The 26919-nt window shown below is 64.1% G+C and overlaps 3 protein-coding genes across 11 annotated transcripts in view; 2 read left to right on the top strand and 1 right to left on the bottom strand.

Annotated features, from left to right (window-relative positions):
* Positions 1-7943: 7943 nt before the first annotated feature.
* LOC122679660 (collagen alpha-1(I) chain-like) lies at positions 7944-18091 on the top strand. The gene is made up of 12 exons (XM_043880537.1): positions 7944-7962; positions 8066-8352; positions 9303-9501; positions 10332-10611; positions 11477-11709; positions 12623-12850; positions 15389-15499; positions 15657-16255; positions 16390-16476; positions 16635-16742; positions 17089-17393; positions 17812-18091. The coding sequence occupies exons 1-12, from the start codon at positions 7944-7946 to the stop codon at positions 18089-18091; spliced, it is 2736 nt and encodes a 911-aa protein (XP_043736472.1).
* Positions 15870-26919, top strand: part of ADGRB1 (adhesion G protein-coupled receptor B1) — a 75393-nt gene continuing 64343 nt past the window's right edge. For 4 of the 9 annotated variants that reach the window (XM_043880282.1, XM_043880285.1, XM_043880281.1 and 1 more), the window contains exon 1: positions 15870-16255. The gene's annotated coding sequence lies outside the window, so the exon portion shown is untranslated. Of the gene's footprint in view, positions 16256-22629; positions 22692-26919 lie in introns of those variants that run through there. The other 5 variants (XM_043880287.1, XM_043880283.1, XM_043880284.1 and 2 more) reach the window with 5 other exon arrangements.
* Positions 18162-23372, bottom strand: LOC122679659 (collagen alpha-1(I) chain-like). The gene is made up of 6 exons (XM_043880536.1): positions 22966-23372; positions 22715-22864; positions 22291-22511; positions 21233-21463; positions 19092-19431; positions 18162-19050 (listed from the first exon to the last, which is right to left on the bottom strand). Exons 1-6 carry the CDS (start codon positions 23370-23372, stop codon positions 18162-18164), a joined length of 2238 nt encoding a protein of 745 aa, XP_043736471.1.

Here is a 26919-nt window from a genome sequence, read left to right as displayed (position 1 = left end):
AGACGCAACAGCTGGAGCTCAAGCTGTAGCCTTGTACCATGAGGTACAAGATGTGTAACGAGGAAGACTGTGGGCTGCAGGTGAGGATACGGATGCTGATTCATCCTGCTCTGTGAAGGGGGCCATCATGAAAATAAAGTCAAGGCGTGAGGACAAGACAAAACAAGCAGAGTTGCAGAGAAGCAGAGCCGGAACCTTGATCACAGTTTGCCTGAAACCCATGTTGTCTCCATTTACAGGGGTCAATCCATTCCCTTTATGGTTTAAGCCAGCTGAGATGGATTTCTGTTACAGTCCACTGAACCCCAAAAGATACTGTGGGGGAGACCATTGCTGTGAGAGAGACGTGCGGCTCAGCTGTCCTGCATGCGCAGGGTCCTGGGGAGGGAAAGGAGCCTGGGGCACTCAGGGCAGGCTTCCTGGAGGAGGAGGAGCACTTCCGGGGAGCGGATAAGGGCACTCCTTGGTGGGCGAGGGCATGGGGGCTGGGCATGGGGTGGGCAGCCCTTCAGATGGGGGCAGAACTGGTGTCTCCTGGTTGCCAAGCCCACGACGCTGCCAGTCTCCATTCGGCCCAATTTAAATTTCGCAGATAGCATCTCACACCTTCCCCGGAGCTGTGAAAAGCACAGCATGACCTTTATACAATCCGAGCAGCTTTACTCCTCAGCCCCCCAGATTCCCCAGGGCAGACGGGCTTGCCACTCTTGCCTCCTCCGGCCACATGCACGTGCCAGGCGGGCACACACACACACGACAAACCCACGTGCCTGTGCTCTCATATCCGTGAGGTCTGCACACACGTCCTGTGTTTGCGTTTACGTTCACACACACGAGTGCCCTCATGTGTGACCTGTGTGTGCACGCCGGCACGCCATACCCATGGCCATGCCCCCGTGTTCATATTTGTGGGTGTACATACTGACACAGGTGTGGTGCGTGTGTGCATGCATGGGCTCTTTGCACGCACACACACACACACCAGCATACACACATGCATCTCAGCGCCTGCGGGGGTCCCAGGAGCTCAGCACCTCCCCTCACTGCTGGCCAGGTGGGTCCAGACCCTGCTGGCTGTGCCAAGAGGTGGGGGTGCCACACTTTAGGGGGCCACAGGGGGGTGAAGGTGAGGAAACCGTCTCCTACCCTCAGATCAGCGCTTGGGCTCCAAGGGCAGGGAGAAGTCCCGGGTCTTTTCTCCTTGTATTGGTTGGGAAATAGCCTTTCCCACCTTCTCAGGGCCTGGAGAGCTGATGATCTTCACGCATCTAAATCTGGGGCCGGCAGGTCGCGGGCACCGTGGGCACAAAGGAGGTCAGCCCAGGAGGGACAAGTTCCACAGCCCTGGCCCCATTTGTGACCCACATCGCCTGCCAGGGCACTCGGGGCATCGCCAGAGTGCACGCTGCGTGAGCTTCCGGGAGTGGGGGTGGGTGGGGTGTGCTGAGACCGGACTCCCTACACAAACACACACACATGCACACACACACACACACCCTGGCCCGGTGTCCTTGTAGACACCCCCGGGCAGGCCCCCAGCCCCACTCCCTTCCCTCACCTGATCTGAGAAGCTGGGCTCCGGGCCTGTCCTGGGCAGGAGCCAGACCCCACAGCCCCTCATGGCGGCCCCGGGTGACCCCAGCATGGAGCCTCCGCTTCATCTCCCACACCGACTCTGACCACCAGGAGCACCAGTGCCCTGCCCCTCTTGCCCCGCTGTTCTGTCCCACCCCCAGCTTTGGGGAAGACTGCAGAAACGGGAGGTCAAGGAATGCAGACGGCAGCGAAATGAAGTGACTGGCCCCAGGCCTCAGGAGCTCAAGGGGTCAAAGCCGGCGTTTGAGCCTGTCTGCCCACAGACACGCATGCAGGGCTCCCATCCCAGGACGCCGGCGTCCTCGGCCCCGAGCCCACTGGTCCTCACCACCAGCCAGCTTCGCCGTCCGTCGCCTTGATGCTATGCCCTCCCCCTGGTAACTAGCACCCTCTCTGCTAGCCCAGCACCCGGCTGTCTGTGGGGTCACATGCCTCCCGGGACCGGAGCTCTCCCCGGGGCTCAGGTCCTCCAGCACACGGACTCTGATCGGAGCCGCGGGGCCCTGCTCTGGAGGCACGTGCACTTCGCCAGGACCTCTGGGGTCCCGCTCATCCCGCCTGGTGCCCAGCCTCATTCAGGCCCCGCTAACCCCACCCAGGCCCGCTCAGCTGGCCGCCTGTCCCCTCTCCAGACAAAGCAGTACCCAGCCCTCTTGGCTGGCTGGATCGGGTTTGGGCTGCCTGTTTGTTTATTTCTTCCCTCTTTACATCTCACTCCTTTTTCTCCCTCTGAATTGGCGCGGAGTGGGGAATTCACCCTCCCGGTCCCAACCCAGCACACGCGCCTCTCTGCGGCCTTAATTATCTAATTTGTAATATTTCATCTCCCCTCCCTTTCATCTCCCTCCGAACACCCCGACCGGTTAAAATAAATATGTATTTTTAATTCTGAGGCGCCTCATTTAATCTGGCAGGCGACGTTCCGCCACTCGCTGGTATGCGTCTCCAGCTGAGTCACACTCCAGCCCCCCAGGCACAGTGGCCCCCCAACCCGTCCCCCAGGGGGCTGCGGGGAGAGAGGGCTCGGGGCCCTTGTGCCCAGGAGGCAAGCCCGAGATGGGCCAGCAGCGTGCTGGCCCCGGGTGGCCCTTCCCAGGGAGGCCACAGGACACCACGAGGAATCCCAAGGCGGCTCCTGGCCGTGAGCATGGGCCCCAGAAAGCCAGCCTGGGGTGTCCAGAGTCACTCCCCTGCCTCCTCCCGGGGCCTGGCCAGGCTCATAGGGAGGGCCTGCCCACCGGTGGGGAGAGGAGCCCCGGCCAGAAGCGGCTGCGCCTTCCCTTCCTTGGGCGTCTCCAGCCGCTCCGCCCTTTCACTTGTCCTGCTCAGCAGGTGGACCTCACCCGAGGTGGCTGCTCTCAGACCATGTGGAGGTTACTGCCACCCCCCTCGAGACCCCCATCCCTGCCCCGGCCTGATCTGCTGCTCTCCCCTCCCCACCCACCGAGCTCCATGCGTCAAGCTTGACAGGGGAGGGGTGGCACCTGGCCTGCCTGCAGCAAGGGTGCCCGGGAGGACAGGAAGCCAGAGCCCCAGCCCTGCACCCCCTGGCCAGGCCTGGCTCTGAAGGGGTTGGAGGGCTCATCCAGGGGCACCCAGAGCCCCTCTCTCCCAAAGGCCTGTTGGCACACGTTGCCTCTAAGCTGTTGGCTGAAGGTAATTTAATGTCCTTAAGTCAATGGACATCTTGGCTCCTAAGTGAAGTCTTCCTGGCTGGTTGGTTTGTTCGTTCACTCACTCACTCACTGGGTCATTGGTCCACAGGGATTCAGGAATGAGCTGTGTTGGAAGACGGGGTTCTGAACCAGCAAGGCTGGGAGCTCAGGGCTGAGGCAGTGGGTGTGAAACAAGCCCCCGCCCGGGTCTCTCTCAGCCCCGCAGCTGCTGCTCCCACCGGCGCTCCGAGCAGGAGCTGAATCCAGGTGACACCCAGACCCGGGCCCGGCCCCGCGCCCCCCACCTTCCTACCACCCCCAGGGGCCGGCAGGCAGCAGGTCTGAATCTCTCCAGGTCTACTCCACTGACCCGCTCCAGCTGACCTTTCCCTTGTCCCTTTCCACTCAGCTCCCAAGGCCAATGGGGTCACCTGAAGGACCGGGAAAGATGAATGTAAACCACAGGAGATGCCCATCTGTGCCCCCAGACAGGACCCGCGCCAAGGACAGGACAGGGGACAGCCAGCTCCCCTCCGGTGCATGCGCCCCAGGGCACATCCATGCTGGACCGGTCAAGCTTCATGTGCCCTTTGACCCAGACCTTGTCTTCCTGGATACACGTCCTGGAGAAAGCCTACCCCATGGCCCCCAGGGGTCACCAGCAGGACAGGCCTCACAGCTTGATGCGGAGAAAGCGGCCAAGCACTGCTGGAAGCCCATCCCCGTGGCCACATCTGGGCAAAGAGAAGCTCTGGGAATGCGGCTGGGACAGAGGACAGGTGAAAAGCCCGAGGCCTGGTCCAGGGTGGAGCACCTCACAGCTGGGAGGACGGGGAACCGTCACGTGTACTCACCCACAGACGGAGTCGAGCTGATCGCTGAAAGGAATTAGCCTGGGACACCGCCCACCCGTGTCACCATGCACATGACCGGCACAGCGTGGATCAGTGCATGTGGCCTGGAGACGTAAGGGAAGATGCAGAGGCGTGACTGAGTCCAACATGGGCAGAAGAGGGTCCTGCGTGCTAGGAGAGCCACAGAGAACTCACCCATGTTGGCGAGGCTTTCTCCCCCTAAAGCCAGAAAGATCTCAGGGAAAACACTGAGCTCTGCTGAAGCTGGGTCCTGGGCCGGGGTCCACCATCCGTGTGGCCCCCATGCTTATCAGCATACTTACATAACATTACGTAAGATATATATGTTTTAAAAGAGAAACGGCATCCGTCCTCTGCAGCATGAAGATGTGGAATGCTGACGACTCAGCAACCCTGGAGGCTCAGGTGGGCGTAGTGTTCCCCAAAGGGAGCAAGGGTGCAGGGGACCCATGGGGCGCCTTGACCATCAGGGGTGGTCACCTCAGAGTGGGGCTCCTCCTGGACGCCCTGCAAATGACTTGGCTGGCTGGTTCCCAAGGCCACCATTGTACATCTGAGCCCCTCTTTAGCATTCAGGGAGCCTCCCCAACCTGCCCAGGGGCTGCGGGTCCCCCTTTCTCTCTCCCTGAAGCACTGAGCCCACCAGCTCCCAGGGGCACTCAAGTTGGTTGATTCTCAAAGGCTCCTTTGCAGCACCAGCTCCCTCCCTGGGAAAGTATAAGCCCGGCTGGTGACACCCGTCAGGAGGGGCAGTACCCTGTGCCGGCGGGGTGCATTGAAGACTTCCACACCAGCAGACCCATTCTGTACACCATCAGGATCACCACTGTCTTAACCACAGCATCACCACCACCACCATCTCCCCCACTGTCTCCACCACCACCACTGTCTCTACCATCACCATCACCATCATCACTACCACTATCATCACCACCACTAGCAGAACCATCACCACCACCATCTCCACCACTGTCTCCATCACCACCACCATCGTCTCTACCATCACCACCACCATCTCTACCATCACCACCACCACCACCATCTCTACCACCACCACCACCATCTCCACCATCTCCCTCACCACCACCGTCTCCACCACTGTCTCCATCACCACCATCGTCTCTACCATCACCACCACCATCTCTACCATCACCACAACCACCATCATCACCACCACTCTCTCCATCACCACCACCATCTCTACCACCACCACCACCATCTCCACCATCTCCCCCACCACCACCATCTCCACCACTGTCTCCATCACCACCATCGTCTCTACCTTCACCACTACCACCATCATCACCACCACTGTCTCCATCACCACCACCACCGTCTCTACCATCACCACCACCATCTCTACCACCAGCACTGTCTCCATCACCACCATCATCTCTACCACCACCACCACCACCATCATCACCACTACTGTCTCCATCACCACCACCATCTCTACCTCCACCACCATCTCCACCATCTCCCCCACCACCACCATCTCCACCACTGTCTCCATCACCACCACCACCGTCTCTACACCACCACCACCATCTCCCCCACTGTCTCCATCACCACCACCACCGTCTCTACCACCACCACCACCATCTCCCCCACTGTCTCCATCACCACCACCACCGTCTCTACACCACCACCACCATCTCCCCCACTGTCTCCATCACAACCACCACCGTCTCTACACCACCACCACCATCTCCACCACTGTCTCCATCACCACCACCATCTCTACCACCACCACCATCTCCACCATCTGCCCCCCCACCACCATCTCCACCACTGTCTCCATCACCACCACTGTCTCTACCATCACCACCACCACTGTCTCCATCACCACCACCACCGTCTCTACCACCACGACCACCATCTCCCCCACTGTCTCCATCACCACCACCACCGTCTCTACCACCACCACCACCATCTCCGCCACTGTCTCCATCACCACCAGCAGAACCACCTCTACCCCCATGTTTCCCACCATCATCACTACCACCACCAGCACCATCTCCACCACCAGCACCATCTCCACCATCACCACCATCTCCATCACCAGCACCATCTTCACCATCACCACCACCACCGTCATTACTGTGGTGGAGATGGTGGTGGTGGTAATGGTGGTGGTAGAGATGGTGGTGGTGATGGTTCTGCTAGTGGATCTCCACCATCATCAGTGTCTCTACAATCACCACCACCACCGTCATCACCACCACTAGCATAACCATCACCACCATCATCTCTACCACCACCACCATCTCTACCATCCCCCCCCCCCACCATCTCCACCACGACCAGCAGAACCATCTCTACCACTATCACCACGACCACCACCAGCACCATCTCTACCACCAGCACCATCTCCACCATCTCCACCACCAGCACCATCTCTACCACCAGCACCATCTCCACCACCAGCACCATCTCCACCACCAGCACCATCTCTACCACCAGCACCATCTCCACCACCTCCACCACCAGCACCATCTCCACCACCAGCACCATCTCCACCATCTCCACCACCAGCACCATCTCTACCACCAGCACCATCTCCACCACCAGCACCATCTCCACCACCAGCACCATCTCCACCACCTCCACCACCAGCACCATCTCTACCAACAGCACCATCTCTACCACCAGCACCATCTCCACCACCAGCACCATCTCTACCACCAGCACCATCTCCACCACCAGCACCATCTCTACCACCAGCACCATCTCCACCATCTCCACCACCAGCACCATCTCTACCACCAGCACCATCTCCACCACCAGCACCATCTCCACCACCAGCACCATCTCTACCACCAGCACCATCTCTACCACCAGCACCATCTCCACCACCAGCACCATCTCTACCACCAGCACCATCTCTACCACCAGCACCATCTCCACCATCTCCACCACCAGCACCATCTCCACCACCAGCACCATCTCCACCACCAGCACCATCTCTACCAGCAGCACCATCTCCACCATCTCCACCACCAGCACCATCTCTACCACCAGCACCATCTCTACCACCAGCACCATCTCCACCATCTCCACCACCAGCACCATCTCCACTATCTCCACCACCAGCACCATCTCTACCACCAGCACCATCTCCACCATCTCCACCACCAGCACCATCTCTACCACCAGCACCATCTCCACCATCTCCACCACCAGCACCATCTCCACCACAAACACCACCACTCCCCTCTTTTGCTAGGTTCTGGGTAGAGGACCATGCCAGTCAGGGCAGGCAGTTGAACAGCCAAGCCTGCTGAGCAGTCAGCTGGGAAGAGTAGGGAGGAGGTGCAGGACTGAGATCCTTGCCATGGTCCTTGTGTGTCATGTGACTTTGCACAACTGACTTGCCATCTCTGAGCCTCAGTTTCTCCACCTGTAAGAGTAGAATTATGCTCCCTGACCTGTCTATTTATCAGTGTTGTTTTGAGAGTGAAATAAATTGAACTATCTGAAGGTGTTCTGTAAATGTTAAAGTCCTGAGCAACTGTTATTCTTTCTTCTCAGCATATAAAGTCCATTTCCCTCTCTTGGCCCCCCTCCCAGAAACCACATACTTGCCGGGTCTTGGGAGTGCTGTGGTTCCAGGAACCAACTCCAGGAGGTGGAAGATGGATGCCACCTTTGACTGGAATGCAAACATGTGAGTGCACATGCACATCCCCCGAGATCCTCTGAGAGAGCCCTACCCAGCCCTGGCTGGGCTGCCCTGCCCTGGTCTGGTTCAGGACAGGCAGTGGGGGCACAGGGCTGGGGGGTCTGGGCAGAAGGAGAGGCTTGGAAACTTCCGCCCATGACAGAGAACCCAGCAGGTCAGTGTGCTCACCACATCTCTGCTCCACATGGTATCCACATGTCTTCCGGAGGTGCCAGCCTCCCTCCGTCATCTCAGATGTGGCATCCGTCCCACTCCAGGACCCGCTTCTCGCTCTTCCCTTCCGCCTTCCCAGCACTTTCCACAGGAGCTCTTGTGGGCCCTGCGCTCCAAGAGAGAGACCAACAAGAGCCCGTGCCCCCAGTCCCACCTCACAGTCCCAGGGAGCCGCCCGATGGACTGGGGGTCGGAGGCACTCCCTGAGAGACGCGGTGTGGAGCTGTGCATCTCCATCCTCCGCACACCTGTCCGTCTGGCCGTGCAGCACCCAGGCTGGAGTGTCCTGCGGAGCCCAGGCCAGGCCTCCGTCCAGCGGCAGCTGGAGCTCGTGAGGCCACCTGGTGGAGCCACGGCGATGGGACTTCAGGGCCCTGGGGGGGGACCCACGTGGAAACCTAGGTGGTGTCCAGGTTCTCTGTGGGCGCCAGGGCCTCCTTGGCCCTCAGAGGCCATGAGAGCTGGGGAGTGTGCCTGTCTTGGGGACCTGGGCAGGGTACTGGGTCGTGGGGGAGAACTCGGCCTGTGACCCAGAGGGGCAAGGGGGCTGATTCATCACCCATGCCGCTAGGAGCCCGCTGGGCACCACGTGTGGCAGGTGAGCGTGCAGAGCCAGCCAGACCACCTCAAGCCTTGGCTCTGTTGGCTCTGTGATCTCTACTATTGTCTGTATTGATTTTCACTGCACTGTTTATTCAACGCTTAATCTCCGTCCACTGAAATCTCCCAGAGCAGCACCGTGTCCGCCCTCCCGAGGGCTCGCTTAGCCCAGGGGAGGGCCTGACAGAAGCCGGGTGCTGCTGGCTCTGGGATCCAGCACTGCAGGGCTGGGGCACACAGGTGCCAGCCCATAAGAGGGGTCCAAGAAAACCCGTCAAGTGGCTGCAGTGGATAGTCATCCTCAGGGGTGACCAGGGAGGGTCGGGGCTCAGTCAGGATGGTGAGGACTGGAAATGGCACTTTGGAAATGTCCAGGGTTCGAGCCAGGAGCTACACATAAGGATCCTGCCTTCCCTGTCTGCGCTGTCAATCTTGAAGACCCTCCCTCTCTTTGAAGAACAAGTCCATGACTCGAGGTCCCACCTGGTTAGAGGAAAGACTTTGGTGTCAATCCTGGCTGTGTGAGCTCAGGCCAGTCACACCCCTTCTCTGAACCACAAGATTTCCTGCTTCCGAGCGGCACCACGCCTTGTAGCCCCTGGAGGTTGCAGAAGGAGACAAAGAGTGGAGTGGCCTTGGCCAGCATGGCTGCTGTGGACATGTGGGGAGCATGGCCACCAGGCTGCCCACTTGCCGGGTCTTGGAGACCCTGACGGCTCCCCAGTGGGCCCCAGCCCGGACCCTCACAGCAGCAGCAGCAGCAATGCCCGTTATGGGCTGGAGCCTCCTCGCCTCTCCCTGACCTGCATTTCCTCGGCCCTGCCTCCCACGGGGGTGTTAGGAAAACCCGCCAATCGCACCCGGTTCTCGCCCGAGAGTTGTGAGAACGAGTGGTTGAAAATAGCCTGAAACTACCCCGGCCTCCTCCTCCCCAGGGAGGGCAGGGCGGGCGAGGGGTGCCGGGGAGCAGGCAGGGCACTCCGGTTACATAAGCTCAGTGTCCCGGGCTCCCCAGGAGAAGGCTGGGGACTCAGCAGCATGGCCAGGAAACCAGCATCCAGAGCCCAGGCTGTGGGCCCCTCAGACCTGCGGGCGGAAGCTGGCCACGCAGACTGAGGGCTGGGGCCTGAGGGCTGGGTAGAAAAACTCTTCAAGCACTTGGTCCCAAGTCCCCCAAACAGAAGACCCACTCCCCCCAAAAGTCTGCCTGGGTCCTGCCTGATGGGTTCAGCCGGCGCCTTCACCTCTCCGCACCTTCCCTGCAGAAGGGCGGTCCCCGCCCCGAGCTGGGCTCAGCAGAGTCCAAAGTGGGACTGGCTGCTCCCCGGCTCTGCCCCTGCCCATCTGCTCCCCACTCAGGAGGCGTGGCCCCCTCCTGGGTACCCACACCCCAGCACCACCTGGGCTTTGACACCAGCCAGGCAAGAAAGTGTCTTGCCTGGCTGAAAGCGCCCTGCCAGGGGGCCTCCAGCTTTCTAGCCTGGTGTCCCCCACCCCAATTGCCAAGTGGACCCCTCCATCTGAGATTTCCGCATTGGGCATGCCTGGCATTAGGCAGAGGTGGGGAGCAGAGGTTGGATGGAGGGCCAGGGTCGAGGCTGCAGCAAGAGGGCTTGAGGTCAAGTGCGGGAGGAGCTTCCAAAGGGCGAGGGTTGTAACTGCTGGCATCACAGGCAGCTTCCCCCCCACCCCCACCTCCTGCCCTGCCAGCCCCAGGCCCAACACTCAACCCAGGTGTGGGTGGTGGCCAGGGGCCCACGGGGCGGGGCCATACTAAGGGCGTGGCCACACTAAGGGTGTGCACAGTGGCCCATAGGACACTGGTTCCATGGCACCGAGGCAGGTGGCAGGAGCTGAAGGCCCTGAGGCCAGAGGGGGACGAAGCCGTGGGCAGCCTACCGCCATCTGCCACCATCACGCCTGCTGACCCTGAGGGGCTGGAGGCAGGGGTCCCACCCTGCGGCTGCGCTGAGTCAGTGCGGAGAAGCAGGTGGGAGGGGGCAGGAGCTGGGCCCGGGCCAGGAGGTTTGGCACCAGAGAGCAGGCAAACTGGGGCTCTGACGTGGAGCCCGCACCTCCATCGGAATTGGCCATCTGTGCCAGGCCCGCCTTGATTTACTCACTCGATCCTGACAAAGACCACACAGGGGGTGCCTTTATTGTCCCCAGCACACAGATAAAGCAGGCACAGAGGAGGCAAGTAGCCTGAGGTCACACAGCTAGAAGGTGGGGCCGTCAGGATACAAGCCAGCCCCGGTCTGGCTTCAGCTACTGCGCCGATCTGCCCTGAGGACTCCCCACTCTCACTTGGAGCCCAACGTGGGGAAGGGGCGGTGCCAGGTGGCTCACCAGCTCTGCAGTGGAGCCTATAGCCACAGCTCACGTGCTCACTGGAGTCCAGTTAATGACAAATCTCAGGTCCCCTCCAGCCCGGAGCCCTCCCCGGGAGGAGCCTCAGGACTCCCCTGAGGCAGGGATGACAGGCCACCATGCAATAGGGCAGTCACCAGCCACACGTGGTTATTTAAGGTGAAACTAGTGAAAAGTAAGTAAAATTAAAGCTTCAGTTCCTCGGGCACACGAGCCTCATTCCACGCTCAGCAGCCACACGTGGCCAGGGGCAGATGCTCTGGTCAGCCCGCACAGAACACGGCCATCACTCATCCTGTTGGCCAGCTCTGTAGGGCCATCTGGAGACCAGCCTTCTCTGCCCTTTGCGCCCACCCCCACCCCGGTGCCCCTGGCCTAGGAGTGAGCAGCCTGAGCAGGGTGGGTGTGGAAGTCGGTCCCCCGGGTCCTCTCACTGCTGGACTCCGGCTACTCACGCTGATTCTGGCCCTGAACTTGGTCTCCAGGACACAGACCCCAGCTGGGTCGCTGCTGTGTGTGCAGACCTGGCCGGGGCTGGGGCAGGATGATGGCCTGCGGAGGATTGTGGACGTCTCGGAATGGGAGCTGACTGCCCACCTGCCCAGGCCCACCTATGCTGGCCCCGCCACCCGTCACCCAGCTCTGGGCTGGCCAGGGGTGCAGGAGGGTTGGTCACTGTCACTGGGCCCGGGGAGCACCTTGGCCTGTCTGCTTGCAGGTGGGCTGAGATGTCTGGGTGTCTCGGGGGCCCTGCCTGCCAAGGGGGAGATCACCGGAGGGTGATCCATGACTCCATGGATCCAGGCTCCATGGAAGCCTGTGGCCAGCCAGAGGAGCTGGGAGCCCTGGCCTCGCTTCCTTCGTCCTCAGGCATCCCTCTTCTTTTCCATCTCCTCACAGTCATATAGCCTGGAGAGTCCAGGGCTGAGCGGGTGGGCAGCAGGGGAGCCAGAAGGTGGAGCGGCCACAGGGCGGGGCCTCATTCTGCTGAGTGGCAGCGCAGGCCCTGCGTGTCCTGGCTGGGAGGCTGACGCTGGCATGTTGCATCCACAACTAATTACATGCATGTGAATCAGCTGATTACTCACTCTGCTCTCCCCCACCCCACACCGACCCTCTGGCTTACAAAGTCCACCAAGTGGCTGGACAGGGCCACGATGTCCCCAGGCTGGGACCCCTGCCCTGGCCCCTCCAGCCAGCCCCCAGGCACCTCTGAAGGCTGGGGAAGGGGTGCCAGGTGCTGCAGGCCCTTGCTCTGACTTGGTGCCAGGAGGCTGGGTGGGGAGACCAGGACTTAGGGGGCTCTGCTGTAGACCATCCCAGGTCTCCCTGTGACCACAGGTAAACCCTCATGTCTTCCCCAGAGAGGGGCTGGTCCTGTGTGAGAATGGCTGGAAACAGATATGACCCTGAGGTAGGCTTCCTGCTGCTCCACTGGGGGTCCTCCTAGCCACCGCACACACAAAGTTTCTATTTCTCATTCCTCGGGGATGCCTTAGCGTGTACACTCAGGCTTGGGGATAAAGAGCTGAATGGGTAAAGTGCCATGAGGACAAGGCTCAGTGGGACCAGGCTGGGGCTTCAACATGTGACCAGGGTCAGGGCTGAGTGTGACTGGGGTCAGGACCCAGAGCGTGACCGGGGTCTGGGCCCGGAGCGGGACCGGGGTCAGGGCCAGGAGCGGGACCGGGGTCAGGGGTCGGAGCGGGACCGGGGTCAGGGCTCGGAGCGGGACCGGGGTCAGGGGTCGGAGTGGGACCGGGGTCAGGGCTCAGAGTGTGACCGGGGTCAGGACCCAGAGTGTGACCGGTGTCAGGGCTCAGTGTGGGACCGGGTTCAGGGCTCAGAGTGCGCCCGGGGTCAGGGCTTGGAGTGTGACCAGAGTCAGGGGTCACACTGGGACTGGGGTCAGGGGTCACACTGGGACCAGTTACAGGGCTCAGTGTTGAATAGGGTCAGTGGTCAGTGAGTCGATGGCTGTGGTCAGTGTGTGGTTTATGGCCATGAAATTTAATATGCTCCTTCTGGGGCTGAGTGAAGAGGTACCAGGACTTGGTGCCCGGCTAGATAAGGCTGACCTGGCATGGGTCCATCAGTTTCAACCTCCTGTGCTGAGGCCACTTTGGACTACTACAGGCTGTGTCCTGCCCCCGTGTGTGTGTGGCCATGGGGATTGTACACGCTTTGGTGGAGAATGCTGGCGGTCAACTGGGAGCAAATGTCAGGAACAGTGGCCCTTGGCTCAGAAGTGTAGAATCCTGAGATGTCTGGGCCGCAAGAAAACCCCACCCCCTTCTGTCAAGGTCTCCATGCACCCCCAGGGCTGCTGAAGCCGCAGCGGGCGGTGCAACTCTGTTTCAGGACCTCAGCTGGGTGCAGGCCTGGGGAGTGGGTAGGATTCCCTGTGCCGCAATCCCAGGGCCCTGCTGACCCTGCTCCCTCCTTGAGGAGCAGGGGGCAGACGGCCTCTCTCCTCCAGGAGAGGAACTGTCTGGGGTTTGGTCAGGAACTGGGGTGAGGAGACCCTTTTCTAGAAAGGACCAAGAGTGGAGGGAGGCGAGGAGGGGCAGACAGGGCCCGCTGAGAAGTCCCGTCTCAGGGGACATCGCTTCGCACCAGGTCGCCTGAGTGGAGGGAACCCCAGCCTTGCCCTGGGAACCCCCGGCGGGGGTCCCAGAGCAGAGGAGCACGGGATGGCTGCTACCCTCCGCCCTGGGCGCGAGGAGGGCTGGTGGCAAAGCGGCAGCTGAAATCCTGACTCAGAGGTGCGGGCACCCTTGGCGCGGTCCATGGCCTAATAGCAAAGGCCCCCTGGTGGCCACGGGCTGCTAGTGCAGGAAGGAGAGCAAAGAAAAGGCTGAGGCCCTGAGGGCCTGGGTGGGGAGAGGTGGGAGCTACAGCCCCCAGGGGCACCGCCTCTGCCTCCTCCCTCAGTTCAAAGACTCTGGGGAGCAGGTCCTCTCCCCCGGATGGAGAGGGATACGTCTGCCCTGGGGGTGGACTGGGAAAGGGGCCTCCTCTGCCCTCCGATTGCCTTGGGGACCGTGTCTCCCTAGCTCTTCCGAGGAGCCCTTCAGGATGCCCCCTATAGAGGCTCAGTCCACAGGCTGTCCTTTCCAGAGGGACTGGTCTGCACGGAGCTGCCCCTGATGAGGTGAGCCACGTGCTGTTGCCGGGGATAGTGCTGTAGAGGCCCCGCTTGGGGGTTACGGTGATGGCCATGGGGAGAATTGTGCAGGGCTGCATGCTAACGTTCAGGCTGAGAATGGTGACAGCGACTGTGAATTAATGGTTGATGGTGACAGTGATGACACCCTGATGGAGCCTTCTGGGAAGAAGCTAAAAAAAGCCGACAGTTGGACCAGATGTTGGGCTTGGGCCGCAAAGGCATTGGTGGCCTGCTAAGACAAGAAATGTGTATATGATTGCATATTCAGGAAGACTCAATGAGGATTTTGCATTCAGAGTGGACCTCAGGTTATGAAAAAGAAGCAAGGGGCTGGAAGGCATAAACGTCCTAGTAGAGAAGGACCCTGAAGTAATCTCCCTGAGGTCCTTTCTCCAAGATGCTGTGTTTCATTTTAGGGAGGCCCCCTATGGGTATCTGGCCAAAGGTCTCAAAAGAAGGGGGGACTATGGTCACTTTAAGATGAGAGATGAAGCAGCTAAAGGGGCGTCTCCCCCAGTTTATGGAAAAACAAAACCTGCATATGGGACTGGGATGTTCCCACTGTCACCAAGTCAAAGGAGGATGCATGGAGGATATGAATGTGGACAAAACCACTGAGGACAGCCCCTCAGGGTAAGCGGTGCTTCTAACCCTGGGGGCTCTTTTCTCAAGCCCCTCCCTCAGCACCTCTCAGAACAGAGCCCCCTGAGGAAAGACTGGACAAACCCAACCTGAGCCGTTCAAGCTGGGCCTTCCCATGTCCGCCAACCTCTGAGGCTCACTGATGTGGTCCAGGGTCTGTGCTTCGGCTTCTGTCTTCTGCCCTCACCCCCATTTCCCGTCCAACCCGCCCACCCTGCTTCTGCACCTAGCCACCCACCGTCCTTGCAACTGCACGGCCCAGCCATCTCTTCAGCCCTCCACTCAGGTGCCATCCACCCAATTATGCCCCCACCTAGTCTGCCCATCTTCTTCCACCTGGTTCCTCCACCCATACACCCACCCTCCATCCCTCCATCCACCACGCCGCCCATCTCTCTAGGCATCTGTCCTTCCACCCATCCCCTCCCGCACCTCCTCGACCGAAGCCCACTTACCTCATCCGCCCTTCCACCCAGCCTGTCCTCTCTGGCACCTCTGCGCCCTGTCGGGGCACAACCCCGTACAACTTCCTTCCCTCCATCCATCTGCCTTGCCTATCCATCCACCCACCCGTCCACTCGCCCAGTCGGCCCGCGGCAGCCACTCCTCGGTTCCCGGGAGAGGCAGAGAGCTGAGACCCAACTCCTGGTGTTGCTGCTGCGCGGGGCTGGCGCCGGGCTTCCCCCGGTGCGCGCCTGTGCGCGTTTATCCTCCCCCCCGCCCCGCCCCGCCCCCCTCTCCCCTCCCCCACACCCCGCCCCCCGCTCGCGCTCCCCTCTCGTGTGTGATCTGGAAGCTCTAGAAAGCCTGATGTAATCCGTAATGCAGTCTCTGGCTCCCGATTCGGGATCCAGTTTCAGAGCGAGAGATTGGGGAGCGCCGGCAGCCCGGTGGGGGAAGGAGCCCGCCTCTCTCCTCCTCCTTCTCGCCGTCCTCGGCCTCCTCCTCCCCCTCCCCGCGCCGCCCCGCCCCCGGCTCGGCTCGGCTCGCCCCCCCCTCAGGAAGGGGAAAAAAGGCGAGAGGAGCGGGCCAGGAGAGAGGAGCCGAGCGGCGGCGGCGGCGGCCGGAGAGGGAGCGGCGGGCGCGGCGTTGGCGGCGGCCCCGGCGGAACGAGCGTGGAGTCGGCGAGCCGGGAGCACAGGCGGCCGCGCCGCGTACTGGCCGGGCCCGGGCCCGCGCGCCCCGCATCGCCCGCAGCCCGGGCATCCGGACCTCCCGGGCGTCCGGGGGGCGCCGGCAGGCGGGGGGAGGGGAGGGGACCTGCGCGCGCCGGCGAGTGCGCTTCCCGGGGGCGTCCCGGCTAGGCCTGGAGCGGGCCGGGGGCGGCGGCGGCAGGAGGAGCCCCCGCTCCGGTCGGGCGCCCGTCTCGGCCGCCGGCGACGCGGGGCGCTCCTGGGGATTTGCAACTCGCCCGATCAAGTCTTCGCCAGCGGGGCCGCTGCTGCCGTGGAAGGTAAGGAAGGCTCTGGCGGGGGGCTGGGGACTGGGGGCGCGGCGAGAGGGGGCGCAGCGAGGGTGGGAGGGGGTCGGGGTCGGGGTCGGGGCGGACGCCCGGACTTCCTAACTTCGCCGTTTGGGGCTTCGTAGCTCCGAGGTTGGCGCTCCGAGCTCGGCCCCCCCCCCCCACCGCCCCCGCCCCCTGCCTCCTCCGGCGGCGGCGACGGAATCTGGCAGGTCTCCGCGCGCCCGCACCGGGCGGGTTGAGGAGGGGGCGACCTGGAGGTGGGAGAGGCTCCTCGGCGCTGCTCGGCTCCCCCGAGTCCACACACCCGCAGCCTGGCCGGGGTGGCAGGCCGGGCTGAGGAAGACAGCCCTCCCCGTCACATGCACAGAGCCAGGGCCGGCTGGGGAAGGCGTTCCCCTTGTGTCCGCGACCCACACGGGCGCTGGCAGGGGTCTCGGGAACCCCAGAGGTGCCCCGCAGCCACACACTGACCCAGGTAGGTTCAGGAGAGACACCCCGGTGTGTCCCCCTTCCCCTCATCACACCTAGAGTCCCTAAACCCCTGTAGGGGCCCGAGATGTCCTCCCCACACGCACAGGCTCTCCCTCACAGCCTCCGGTAGACGCGGCACCGGCGGTGGACACTCCCTGGAGGTGCTCTTTCCCCCAGATGGTCAGAGGGCTACCCTAGCACTGTCCGGCCCCCTACACACACACACACACACATACACACACACGAATGCCCTGATTCGTTCCATTCTGATCTTTTCCACTCGCTCGGACAGGCCGCGCGGATAAGCGGGTCCGAACTTTGGGTCGGCCCTGCGCCCTCTCCGCGGGAAGCGGCGAGGCCGGGCGCCGGGCACTCCTCGGTCCCCATTCCCAGCGGGCCGAGGCCGCCGGCCCTCGTCGGCCGCCGCGCAGCTGCCTCGAGGAACTAGCCTGGCCCCGGCTCCCTCCCGGGCAGGTTGGGGCTCTGGGCCCGGCCGGCCGCCCTCTCCCGCTAGTCCCCGCGGCCCCCTGGGCAGGGCACAGCGCGCCTTGGGCCTGCTTCGGGAGGGCACGGCGGAGCTGAAAATCGCCGCGAAGCTTGGTGGCCGGGAAGGCTTGTCAGAGGATGCGGCTCTGAGCCCGGGGACCGCTGCCGGGTGCGGCGGCTCCCGCTGGGTCACTTCCTAGGCAGCTCAGAGGGAGCGCCCGTTCCGGCACCCCGACCCTGGCCCGCTGGGCACCTTACCCTCCCCACTTTTATTTTCGCCTTCCAAGTTTCTTGGCGTGCAGGGAGCCAGGATGGAGCCGGACGAGTCCTAACCCACCCCTGCTTCAGCGCCCTTTCCCTCCGCGCGCTCCCGTCACGTCCCTTTCATTCCCCGGGGTCAGGGCCGAGAATTCCTTAGCAGCAACTCCCGAGGAGTTGAAATGTGTGCAGGTGTGTGGGTGGGCAGGGGGCGCGCAACCCCCGCCCTAGGCAGCCAATTGGCAAACGTATTGGGAAGAGGGCTGGGAGATCTGCGCTCCCAACCCACCCTGGGGACCTAAGGGGACCCCCAGCGCCTTCCCCCACAGACACAAACACACGCCCCCTCCGAGCAGCGGCCGCGCGGGCGGGGTTGGGGGCGAACGGGAGGCCGGGGTCTCTTTTCATATCCGGAGGTGGAATACCGTGTATTTAGGGTCTGAGGAGGCGGCCATGGCATCTCCTAGAGCCTGCAGCTTTCTATTTCTCGGCGACCCCCGCCGCCGCCGAGGCAGCAAGGGAGGTCGAGGGAGAGAGCCTCCCTCGCCCCCGCAGGCGGCCGCGAAACTCTGCGTCCGGACGCCCGGGTGCCGCCGGGTCCGGCTTTGAGGACCCCAGCAAGGTCAAGAAGACGAAGGAGGGGGTGGGGGCTCCCGGGCGCGCCCCCGCTCGCTCAGTGTCAGGGCCGCTCAAGGGGTGGGGGCCGCCAGCCGATCAGCCCGGACCGCCCGCCGCCCGCGCCGCGTCCCCGGAGGCGGACGTTGCGCGCGTTCCGGGATCCCGGAGCGCTCAGCCCCGCGCCCTTCCTCCCGGCTCGCTCGCTCTTGTTCGGCGCTGCTTTCAGACTTGTTGCGCCTGGATCTGGGGGGCGGGGGGCCGGCCTGGGAGTCCCGGAACCCGGGCAGCGGGAGGCCGAGAGCGAGGCCGGCGGGAATGCGCCAAGGCGGCGCGCGGCTCCGCCGGCGGGCGCGGCGCGGAGGCTCGAGCGCGGAGTTTGCCGCCTCCGATCCCGGGGAAGGGCGCTTGTCCCCGCCGCGCTCCCGCGCGGGGGCAGGAAAGGGGATTCGCCCCCCTCGGCATCACGTCGCTCTGCTCCAGACCCAGGGCCGGGAGGGGACGCAGCCAAGTTGGGGGGCCCTGCCTCGCCCGCAGGCTCCGGCCCCTCTCCGGCCTCGGTGGCCGCGTCCGTGAAATGGGGGCGAGGGGGAGGCTCTGGGGGCCCTTCCGGCCCAGGCCCTCGGCGCTCTCCCGGACATCCGATGCGCTGGGCCCGCAGCGTGCTGGGCCCGCAGCGTCCCGGCCGGCCGGGTCCGGAGGCAGCTGAGCGCCTGCGGACGCGCGGCCTCGGGGCCGGGCAGGAGGCGGCCTCGGCGGGTCCGGACGAGCCGCAGGGCGCGGGCAACCTCCCTCGGCATTCTCGCCCCCTGGCCGGCCCACCTGGCCCGGGCCCGCCTCCGGAGCGGGTCCTGGGGGCGAGTCCGCCCCCCGGGGACGCCTCCAGCTCCGGCCGGGGCGGCGGGCGCGGGGCTGCGGTGGCGGCGGCGGCGACGGAGGGCGGCGCGCTGCCCCTAGCGGCCGAGAGAGGGCGCCCGCGCCACCGACCGCCTGCCCGCCCCTTCCGTCTTGTCCGCGGCCCCGGCGCCCGCCCCATTCCCGCAGCCCGGCCGCCCCCGCCTCTCGGCTGGCCCTAGGCTCCCTCGTCAGGGCCCGAGCGCAGTCAGCCGCCTCCCCGCACTCGCCGTGCCCGCGTGCCCGGTGCACGGGCGTGAGGAGCGCGTTTGGGTACCTGTGTGCCACGCTTGCACGTGCGTGTCCGGCCGGCAGGTTGGCGGCTTGTGTGGGCAGGCACGCAGACTGCCACACGTGTGTGCGTGCGCGGAGCAGATCTGTGTCAATGCGCGCCCGGGATGGCAGGATTGAATCTAACCACGTTTTACCTCTGATGGGTCCTGTGGTGGTGTGCAAGCGGTGGCCCCCTCAAGCCCTAAACCCGGAGCGCTGGTTAGCTTCGTGCATCCCGGCTGACCCACTCTGTCCCACTGTCCTCTGGAACTCTCTGGCCCCCAGCCTGCGTGGCTGTGGCCATGCTACCGGTCAGAGCTGCGATTTCTGGGTAGACGCATGGCCCGGATACCCTTGTGTATAGCCTGCACACACGTAGTGAAAGTACAGGTGCCCACGTGGACACATGTGCACTGGGAGTGCAGCCTGAGCAAGGCAGATGGCGTGCCCCACCATGTGAAGGCGAGTGGGAATAAGGGAGGAAAGAGACCCTGCTCAGCTCAGCGAATGGGCTCTGGGGTAGAAGGAGGCCAGAGGTGGGGGGTCTCCGAGAGACCTCTATGGGGAATGGCAGCTAAACCAGGAGAAGAGGGGTGGGAGTGGTGAGGATGGTCTTGCGCGGAAGCAGCCATGCAAAGGCCCTGTGGCAGGTGTGAGGCGTAGGCAGCTTGTGTGCAGGAGCTGGAGAGGAGATGAACAGCAGGACCAGGGCTCCAGAGGGAAGGAGGCCAGAACCCAGAGCCCTGTAGGCCTTGGACTGTGTCTTGGGAGTCGTGGGGACTACGGTGGGAGGGGGGGGGGTGGTCCTAGACTGAGGTGGTGACCTGCCCCAATGGCCAAAGAGATGTTAGGTGCTCCTGGGGACAGCCCCCGCCCACAAGCACGCTGGACTCCAGGCTCCTCTTGTCATCCCGACACCACCCAAGACCCCCCGTCAGAGTGTACCACAAACAGACCCACAACACAGCACAGAATATGAGTGTACACTGCCCTGGAAGCTGGGCCCCGTGGTGGACATTCATGTCTGCGGCTGTGGCATTGCTCCAAGGATACCGTGCAGAGGGTGCTGGGGGAACCCTTCTCCCCGCCCTTCGTTGTTGGGAAAGCAAGGCCCAAGAGGGGAAGAGCTTCCCGCTGATTCCCAGCCTGGGCCTCAGAGGCAGAGCACTGAGGCACGAGCCCTCCTCTGCAGGGCGAGACGCAGCGGGAGACCCAGGACCCTTGGCTGTGGCCGCACGTAAACCCCTGGGTTCGGACCCCTTTCTGCCTGAGCATCTGGAGCCTTCCCTGCACCCAGTGTCCCCCTGGCTCACAGAGTAGCAGGAACCGGGGCTCCTTCCTGCCTGCAGCCACCATCCCCTCCCCTTTTTCTTATTAATTCATTTCTACTTGGGCTTCCCAGGGGACACTAGTGGTAAAGAACCTGCCTGCCAGTTCAGGAGACATAAGAGATGTGGGTTCGATCCCTGGGTTGGGGAGACCCCCTGGAGGAGGTCATGGCAACCCACTCCAGTATTCTTATCTGGAGCATCCCCTGGATAGAGGAGCCTGGAGGACTGCCACCCATGAGGTTGCAGTTAGACACGACTGAGTGACTTTGTATGCACGCACCTGAAAGGTGACAAGCAATGGGAGCACCCCCAAAGGGCTAGAGCACAGAGGGAGTCTCCTTACCTTGACCCCAGGTCCTCCTGTTAACATGTCCCTGCCATCCTTCCAGAATGTTCTGTGCCTTTACAAGCATAATCGTGTGTGTCCTGTAAGTGCTTTAGACAAACGGAATCCGTCTGCATGTGGCAGGGGACCCTGGCTCACCCCTCGACCATCTCATCCTCAACACTCACTCCCACTGTTGCCCCCACACCTCCTCCCCCTCATCTCCCCATCCCCCGCAGCACTCCCACCCTTGCCTCTGACTCTTCAGCGTGTCCCTGCCTGTGGGGTCTGTGGGCATCCTCCAGGGCTCACTTGGGGGGGCGGGTACGGACTGGTCCCTGCTGAGTGACTGGGTGGCTGCGGGACCAGAGAGGCCTCCAGGGCAGGCGGTTTCCAGGGCCTCAGAGGCTGCGATGGATGGTGAGATGAGGGCCAGGTGGCCCCCATCCCCCACGTGGTGGCTGGTTTTGGGGGTGCTGATTCTCAGCTGAGACACGGCTGAGGGGTCCCTGAGGTGGGAGGACAGGCAGAGGACCTGAGCAGCTGGCAGGCAGGGGCCTCGGAGCTCCATGCGTGGCCCAGATGGCCTGGCCAAGTCACTGGGGGGCAGGGGGTGATGGTGGGGGGCCCGCCCCCTGGAGCCTGTGTCCCTGGCCAGCGGAGCCTCCCTGCGGAGTTTAGACAGGCAGTGTAGGCGCTGCCCTGGGCAGTCAGAGCTGCCAGCCCTCTTGTCCAGGTGGATGCAAGTGAGGTCAGCACATAGAGAGCGCTGTCCCTGCCCCCAGCCCAAGACCTGACCCTCCGGGTCCCACCAGTCCCTGTGTGTCCCCTGCAAGGGCACGTATCCCTCCGGCTCGGCCCAGCCCTGGTCTCAGGGTCAGCCTCCTCCCCAGGGCTCGCCCTGGGCCACAGGTTGGCCTGTTCTCTCTGCCCACCCAGCCCTAGCTCTCGGGGTGCAGCTGGTGGTGGCGCTGGGCCCGGCCCAGACTCTGTCACCCTCCCTCCCCTCAGCCCTCCTGGAAATGGGGAGAAGGTGCCCATGGGTGTCGGGAGCCTTGGTATCTCTGAACACCAAGTGCTCAGGGCCCTCTCGGGACGGGCTGTCCTGATGCAGCCGCTGGTGCCATTGGGTGGGTCAGGGGGCGTCGGGAGCCCGGAGACCTGGGCTCCCTGAAGCGTGTCCGGGCTAAGCACCCCTTCCACTGTTCTTGCCCCTCCCACCACCCCATGCTGTCGGGGACACCCTGACACCCCTGGGACACCCCCGGGAACTCCGTGTCATCAGCCCGGCCATAAGGGCCCTTCCTGACTGCCTCTTCCGATCTTGCCGCCATCCCCACCCCCTCCCTGTGTGACCTTGGACCGCTGACCTTGGATGAGCCCCTCTTGCTGGGAACCCCAGGAACAGACCCTGGCGTGGGGCTTGGGCAGGGCATCACCCATGACCAGCAGCTGAGTGGGCGAGGACGCTGTGTCTCCCTCGGGGAGCACGGGCTTCCTCTCGGTGCCAAGCAGGGGGTCGCAGAGAGGAGAGGCAGGGACGTAGGTTGCAGCCAGAATATCGGGAACCTCCCCTCCTCGGGAGAGCTCCCTGCCCCCGAGGGACGCCCAGCTGAAGGGGCTGACGCTCACTGTCCCCGCCCGGGACTCCGCAGAGTGTGTCTGTGCGACACAAGGGCACTGTGTGTGCATGCGTGTGTGTGCCCGGGTCGCAGGACGTGGTGGGAGCTCGCGAGGGCGCGTCTGTTCTCGGGAGGGCCCACAGGCTCAGGTAACGCTTTCCAGGGCCGCCACCTTGCCAGTGACCTGAAGGCCCGGTGTGTCTGCCCGGTGGGGGATGGGGGTGGGGCAGCGCTGCTCAGAGCTGGCGGGTGTGAGCACAGGCCCGGAGCGCCGGAGCGCGGGGTGTCTTCAAGGCCTGCAAGTGGCTTGGGGCGACAGGCACTTGGGAAAGAGAGGCATGATGAGGTTGCGGGTCTGAACGGGGCGGCCTGGAGCGGAGCCAGCGCAGGACAAGGCTTCTCTCTCCACCCCCAGCACTGGACCTTCCGGCCGGGCCGCCTTTCTCTTTCCTCCGGGGCGGCTCTGCCTGGCTTCTGGCCAGGTTCCCCTGGCGGCCCCGGTGCCCAGGCTGGCGGGCAGGGAAGGGAGCCTCGCCGCTGGCAGCCCAGACCTGCCCCGGCGCCCCCCACCCCTGGACCTGGGGACCCTCCCCCGTTCTGCTTCCCTTCTCTGCTGGGAGGACAACATGGCCGGGCCCCCTCGGGGCAGGCCTGGGATGCCCCACAAGTTGGCCCGGGGTGCTCAGGGAGCTGGCTGGCCCCACGTGGGCTGGGAGTGGGGGCAGGTGGTGGTCGCGGGGCTGGGGGCTAGGCTCTCCTAGCAGACCACCCCTGGCTTTGCTCGTAAATGGAGGCCTGCCCGGGCTCCTGGCCCCTCCCCGTGGCCCCATGCCCCCGAGACCGCTCGGGCAGGCTGTCCGGGGTCAATGACTGGGGTCACCCAGCGGTGCTGCCTGTGCCTCTGGGAAACTAGCTGCCTGACCTGCCACAGCCCAGGAGGGACCTGTGGGGGCCCTGGGGGCCCCACGGGAGGGGGTGGGGTGGTCAGGCGCCCTTAGGTGGCCTCTCACAGTCCTGCCCACCGCCAGCCCGCGGACCGCCGTCCATGCCGCGGATGCCCACCCGCCCCTCCCCCAGGGCAGCCTTCTCCCCAGGGCAGGACACAGGCGGGCACTGTTCAGGGGGCCGGCCGGGACAACAGAGCGCCTTTTGTGGCTGGTGTCTGGGGATGCCATTGGTGGCCTGGGGTGGGTGGGGAGGGGACGGCAGGGCCGGGTCGGGCCTGTGTGTTGGGCCGGGAGGGGAGCGGGGGGCCCAGGGATGGAGGTGCGGCTGGAGAATCCCGGATCCCGGCGGGCTGGCACAGAGCCGATGCCCCTGTGGGCAGGGAACCTGGGGCACCCCCAGCTTCTGATTGTGGGTGGGGGCTGGACAGACCACCTGGGCACGGATGCATCTGAGACAGGGTGGGAGGTGGGTGGGGCACTCCTCAGCGAATTGGTGACCCCCCCAGCTGTGACGTAGGGCTGACACTGTTCCTGCCTCGCGGGGGTCCCCTGAGACCCGAGACCCGGCCTGGGGTGCGGTCAGCCCTCTCTCATCACCGTGACTCCAGCTTCTCCTTCCTCATCTGGCATGGCTGGCTCTCTGGGATCCCCCATCCCTCACCAGAGGCTGCCCTACAGGCTCCGAGAGGCCATGCGGTAGGCTTGGGGCAGAGGCTGGCCAAAGCGCTGGGGCCCAGCGCTTGGTGGGCTTCCTGGCTGCAGGCAGGCTGGGGAGGCAGGGATCTGAGGGGGCTCCGGTGCCCATCGATCACTGGAACCCAGGACGGGCAGTGCACGCTGGACGCCGCAGTGACCCCGGTCGGGATACGTGAACCCACGGACCAGACAGAGGCCTGCAGCCTCAGGCAAACAGCCACCCGTGAGGACTTCTGAGAGGAGGGACCGGTGACCACGCTGGAGCCCGGCCCGGAGGCCAGGTGCCTCTTCCACCCTCACCTTTGGTCCGTGGGCTTGTGGAGTCTGACCCCCAGGGGAGGCCCGGTCTCTGGGTGTGGCTGAGGGCAGGGAGCACGGGCCGGCTCAGATGAGCTACCGCGCAGTCACCTGCATGGAGGGGTGTGGAGTCACCCTCCCTGGCCCAGCCTTCCTCCAAGGCCCTGCCCTGGGCTCCTCAGGGCTCCCCCTCTAGGCTGGCCCCTCCCCGGTCACTGACCCGCACATCCCATAACACACACTGAGCCCTCCTCCTGCCGTCAGCCTCGTGCAAGCGTGCTACAGGTGCCCACGTGTGCAGACGCCTTGCAGACACATGTGTGTGCACACAGAACACACACATGCACACACAGATACTCGCACGCATCTGTTTCCCCAGCTCAGCGAGGGTCCCCACCGCCCATCGCCCACTTGCTCAAGCTGGGGGTTTGGTCATCTCTGAGGCCCTGTCTGTCCTCTGACCACCCCCCGCCCATCTCTTCCCATCTCTCTGTGCCTGCACCCCCACCCCATCAGAGGAACCCCCCAGTGAAGATCAGGGGCTGCCCCCCATTGATCCCAGGACCCTGCCTGGCATCGCCCCTTGGGGACACTAGCCCAGAGTGCTGGGGGGTCAAGGGCTCCCTCGCGGGCCCCACCCCCTCTCAGCTGTGATCTTCCAGCCTGGGATGGGTTTGACTGGTCGGCCTCCACCCTGACACTGGTGTGCCCTGGCCTGAGCAGCCTCTGAGCCGTTTATCCAAGGCCTTGTTAGATCATCTCAGGCAGGCAGTTAACAGGGGCCGGGGGACCCCCGCTGTTGGAAAGCACATGTGGGCCTGTCGGGGGCGGGGCAGAGGGTGGGGTCTGGGCAGGTAGGTGAGTGGCCACTGGTGGGCTCAGGGGCCGTCCATGCTGGCGGCCTGGGCCTCCTGCCCAGCTCTGCCCCGAGTCCAGCCAAAAGAGGCCGGGCCAGGCCACTCTGAGGCTCGGGCTCAGAGCTGGGATCACCTTCTGGCCAGCAGAGCCATCCCCAAGGCCCAGGGCATGGAGCCCTCGAGTTCTGGAGGACGCCTGGCCCTCTGGTGGCCCCAGCAACCCCTGCTGTGGAATCCTGTGTGAAAACCCCACGGGGGGCTCTACCAGGCCATCTTCTAGCCCCCCAGGAGCCTCTTGAAGACTCACACCGGAGCCTCAGTCTTGGGGGCACCCTGACCCGCCCCCTTTGGCACCTCCCACACCCCCAGTGTGCAGGCCAGAGGGCGCCCTCCTCCCCTGCCCGCTGGGCCCAGGCCCGCTCCCTCCTGTGGCCCCAGCACCTGCCCCACTTGCTTCCTGCCCCCTGGCTGGCTTCTCATGTTGCCACGCTTCTGGGGGGCAGTTCTGAACAGGGCCCTGCCCTGTTTGTGACCCTCACTGCTCCTCTTGCCCGCTGTACAGGGCACAGGGGTGGCCTCGCTCCCTGGACACGCTGACTGGAGCCGAGTGAGCCAGTCTGGATGAGGGCCGGCCGGCTCCCACGGGCCCCTGGACAGGCAGGGTTAGGGCGGTCTGCCTGACCCGGGTCAGTGCCTGGCCTCTCAGGGGGCAGGGGCTTTGTCCCGCAGGCCCGGGCCCAACCCTGGCTCAGGCATCCAGCACCCGCAGGCCCTCACCCAGGTGGCTCCTCTGTGGCCCCCACACGCCCCTCTGCACAGAGGTCCTCCAGGTTGTGGACACAGAGAGTCTGGCAGAGGAGGTCCTCCCTTGCATCCCGCCACGCGGGGCCAGGCTGACGCCCCGTACAGGCCTGTGAGGCCACGAGGAGGGGCAGGCAGCTGTGCCTGCCAGCCCCTCACCCCTAGAGCTGCAGGCCGAGCATCTGCTCCAGGCTGCATCCACTTTTCAGACGGGAGGGCTGGGAGTGGGCTACCAGGAGCAGGGATGGGGCAGGGGGAGGGAGGGCAGAGCCCAGGCAGGCCCCTCTAGGGACAGGCGTGCGGTTTTGGGGTGGCCTCGACCCTGGGTCCAGGGGGATGGGACAGGCTGAGCTGGCTGTTGAGTGGTGGGATCGGGGAGCTATTGGAGGAGGCACCAGACTATGATGATGGTCTCCGCGGGGCTCTGCCGACATCCACCAGGGACTCTCCCGGGCATCAGAGCGGGTCTGTCCCAGGGCTGGGACCCCAGCTGGGGGGCTGGCGGCCGCGTTAGTTCCCAGCCTAGGGCCAAGGGAGGGGGTGCTGCCGCTGGAGTGGGGGCCCAGGTGAGGTCTCAAATCCCACAGCCACCCTGCAGGCAACCTCCCCGCTCTGGGATTGGCCGTGGCACCCTGGCCCCAGCCTCAAGCCCCAAACATGGGCTACGGGGCTCTGTGGTGCTGCGCCCATGGCTGGCCCAGGATGGCCTGGAGGTGTGGCAGGACCAGGGGCTTCCTGGAGGCAGGGGCCAAGGGCAAGTTCTGCCCAGTTCTGCCCAG

Source organism: Cervus elaphus, chromosome 21 (genome assembly GCF_910594005.1).
Source record: "Cervus elaphus chromosome 21, mCerEla1.1, whole genome shotgun sequence".
NCBI lineage: Eukaryota > Metazoa > Chordata > Mammalia > Artiodactyla > Cervidae > Cervus > Cervus elaphus.
This window is presented reverse-complemented; position numbering and strand designations above follow the sequence as displayed.

Coding starts and splice junctions, on each gene's coding strand:
- LOC122679660 (XM_043880537.1), top strand. Junction 11,710..12,622: donor CTTGGCCTGTCTGCTTGCAG/GTGGGCTGAGAT, acceptor GTCAGGACCCAG/AGCGTGACCGGGGTCTGGGC. Junction 17,394..17,811: donor AGCCCGGGGACCGCTGCCGG/GTGCGGCGGCTC, acceptor CTTCCCCCACAG/ACACAAACACACGCCCCCTC.
- LOC122679659 (XM_043880536.1), bottom strand. CDS start 23,372: ATGGGGCCACGGGGAGGGGCCAGGAGCCCGGGCAGGCCTCCATTTACG. Junction 22,512..22,714: donor GCCTTCAGGTCACTGGCAAG/GTGGCGGCCCTG, acceptor CCTCGGGGGCAG/GGAGCTCTCCCGAGGAGGGG. Junction 19,432..21,232: donor GTCCGTACCCGCCCCCCCAA/GTGAGCCCTGGA, acceptor ACACCACCACAG/GACCCATCAGAGGTAAAACG.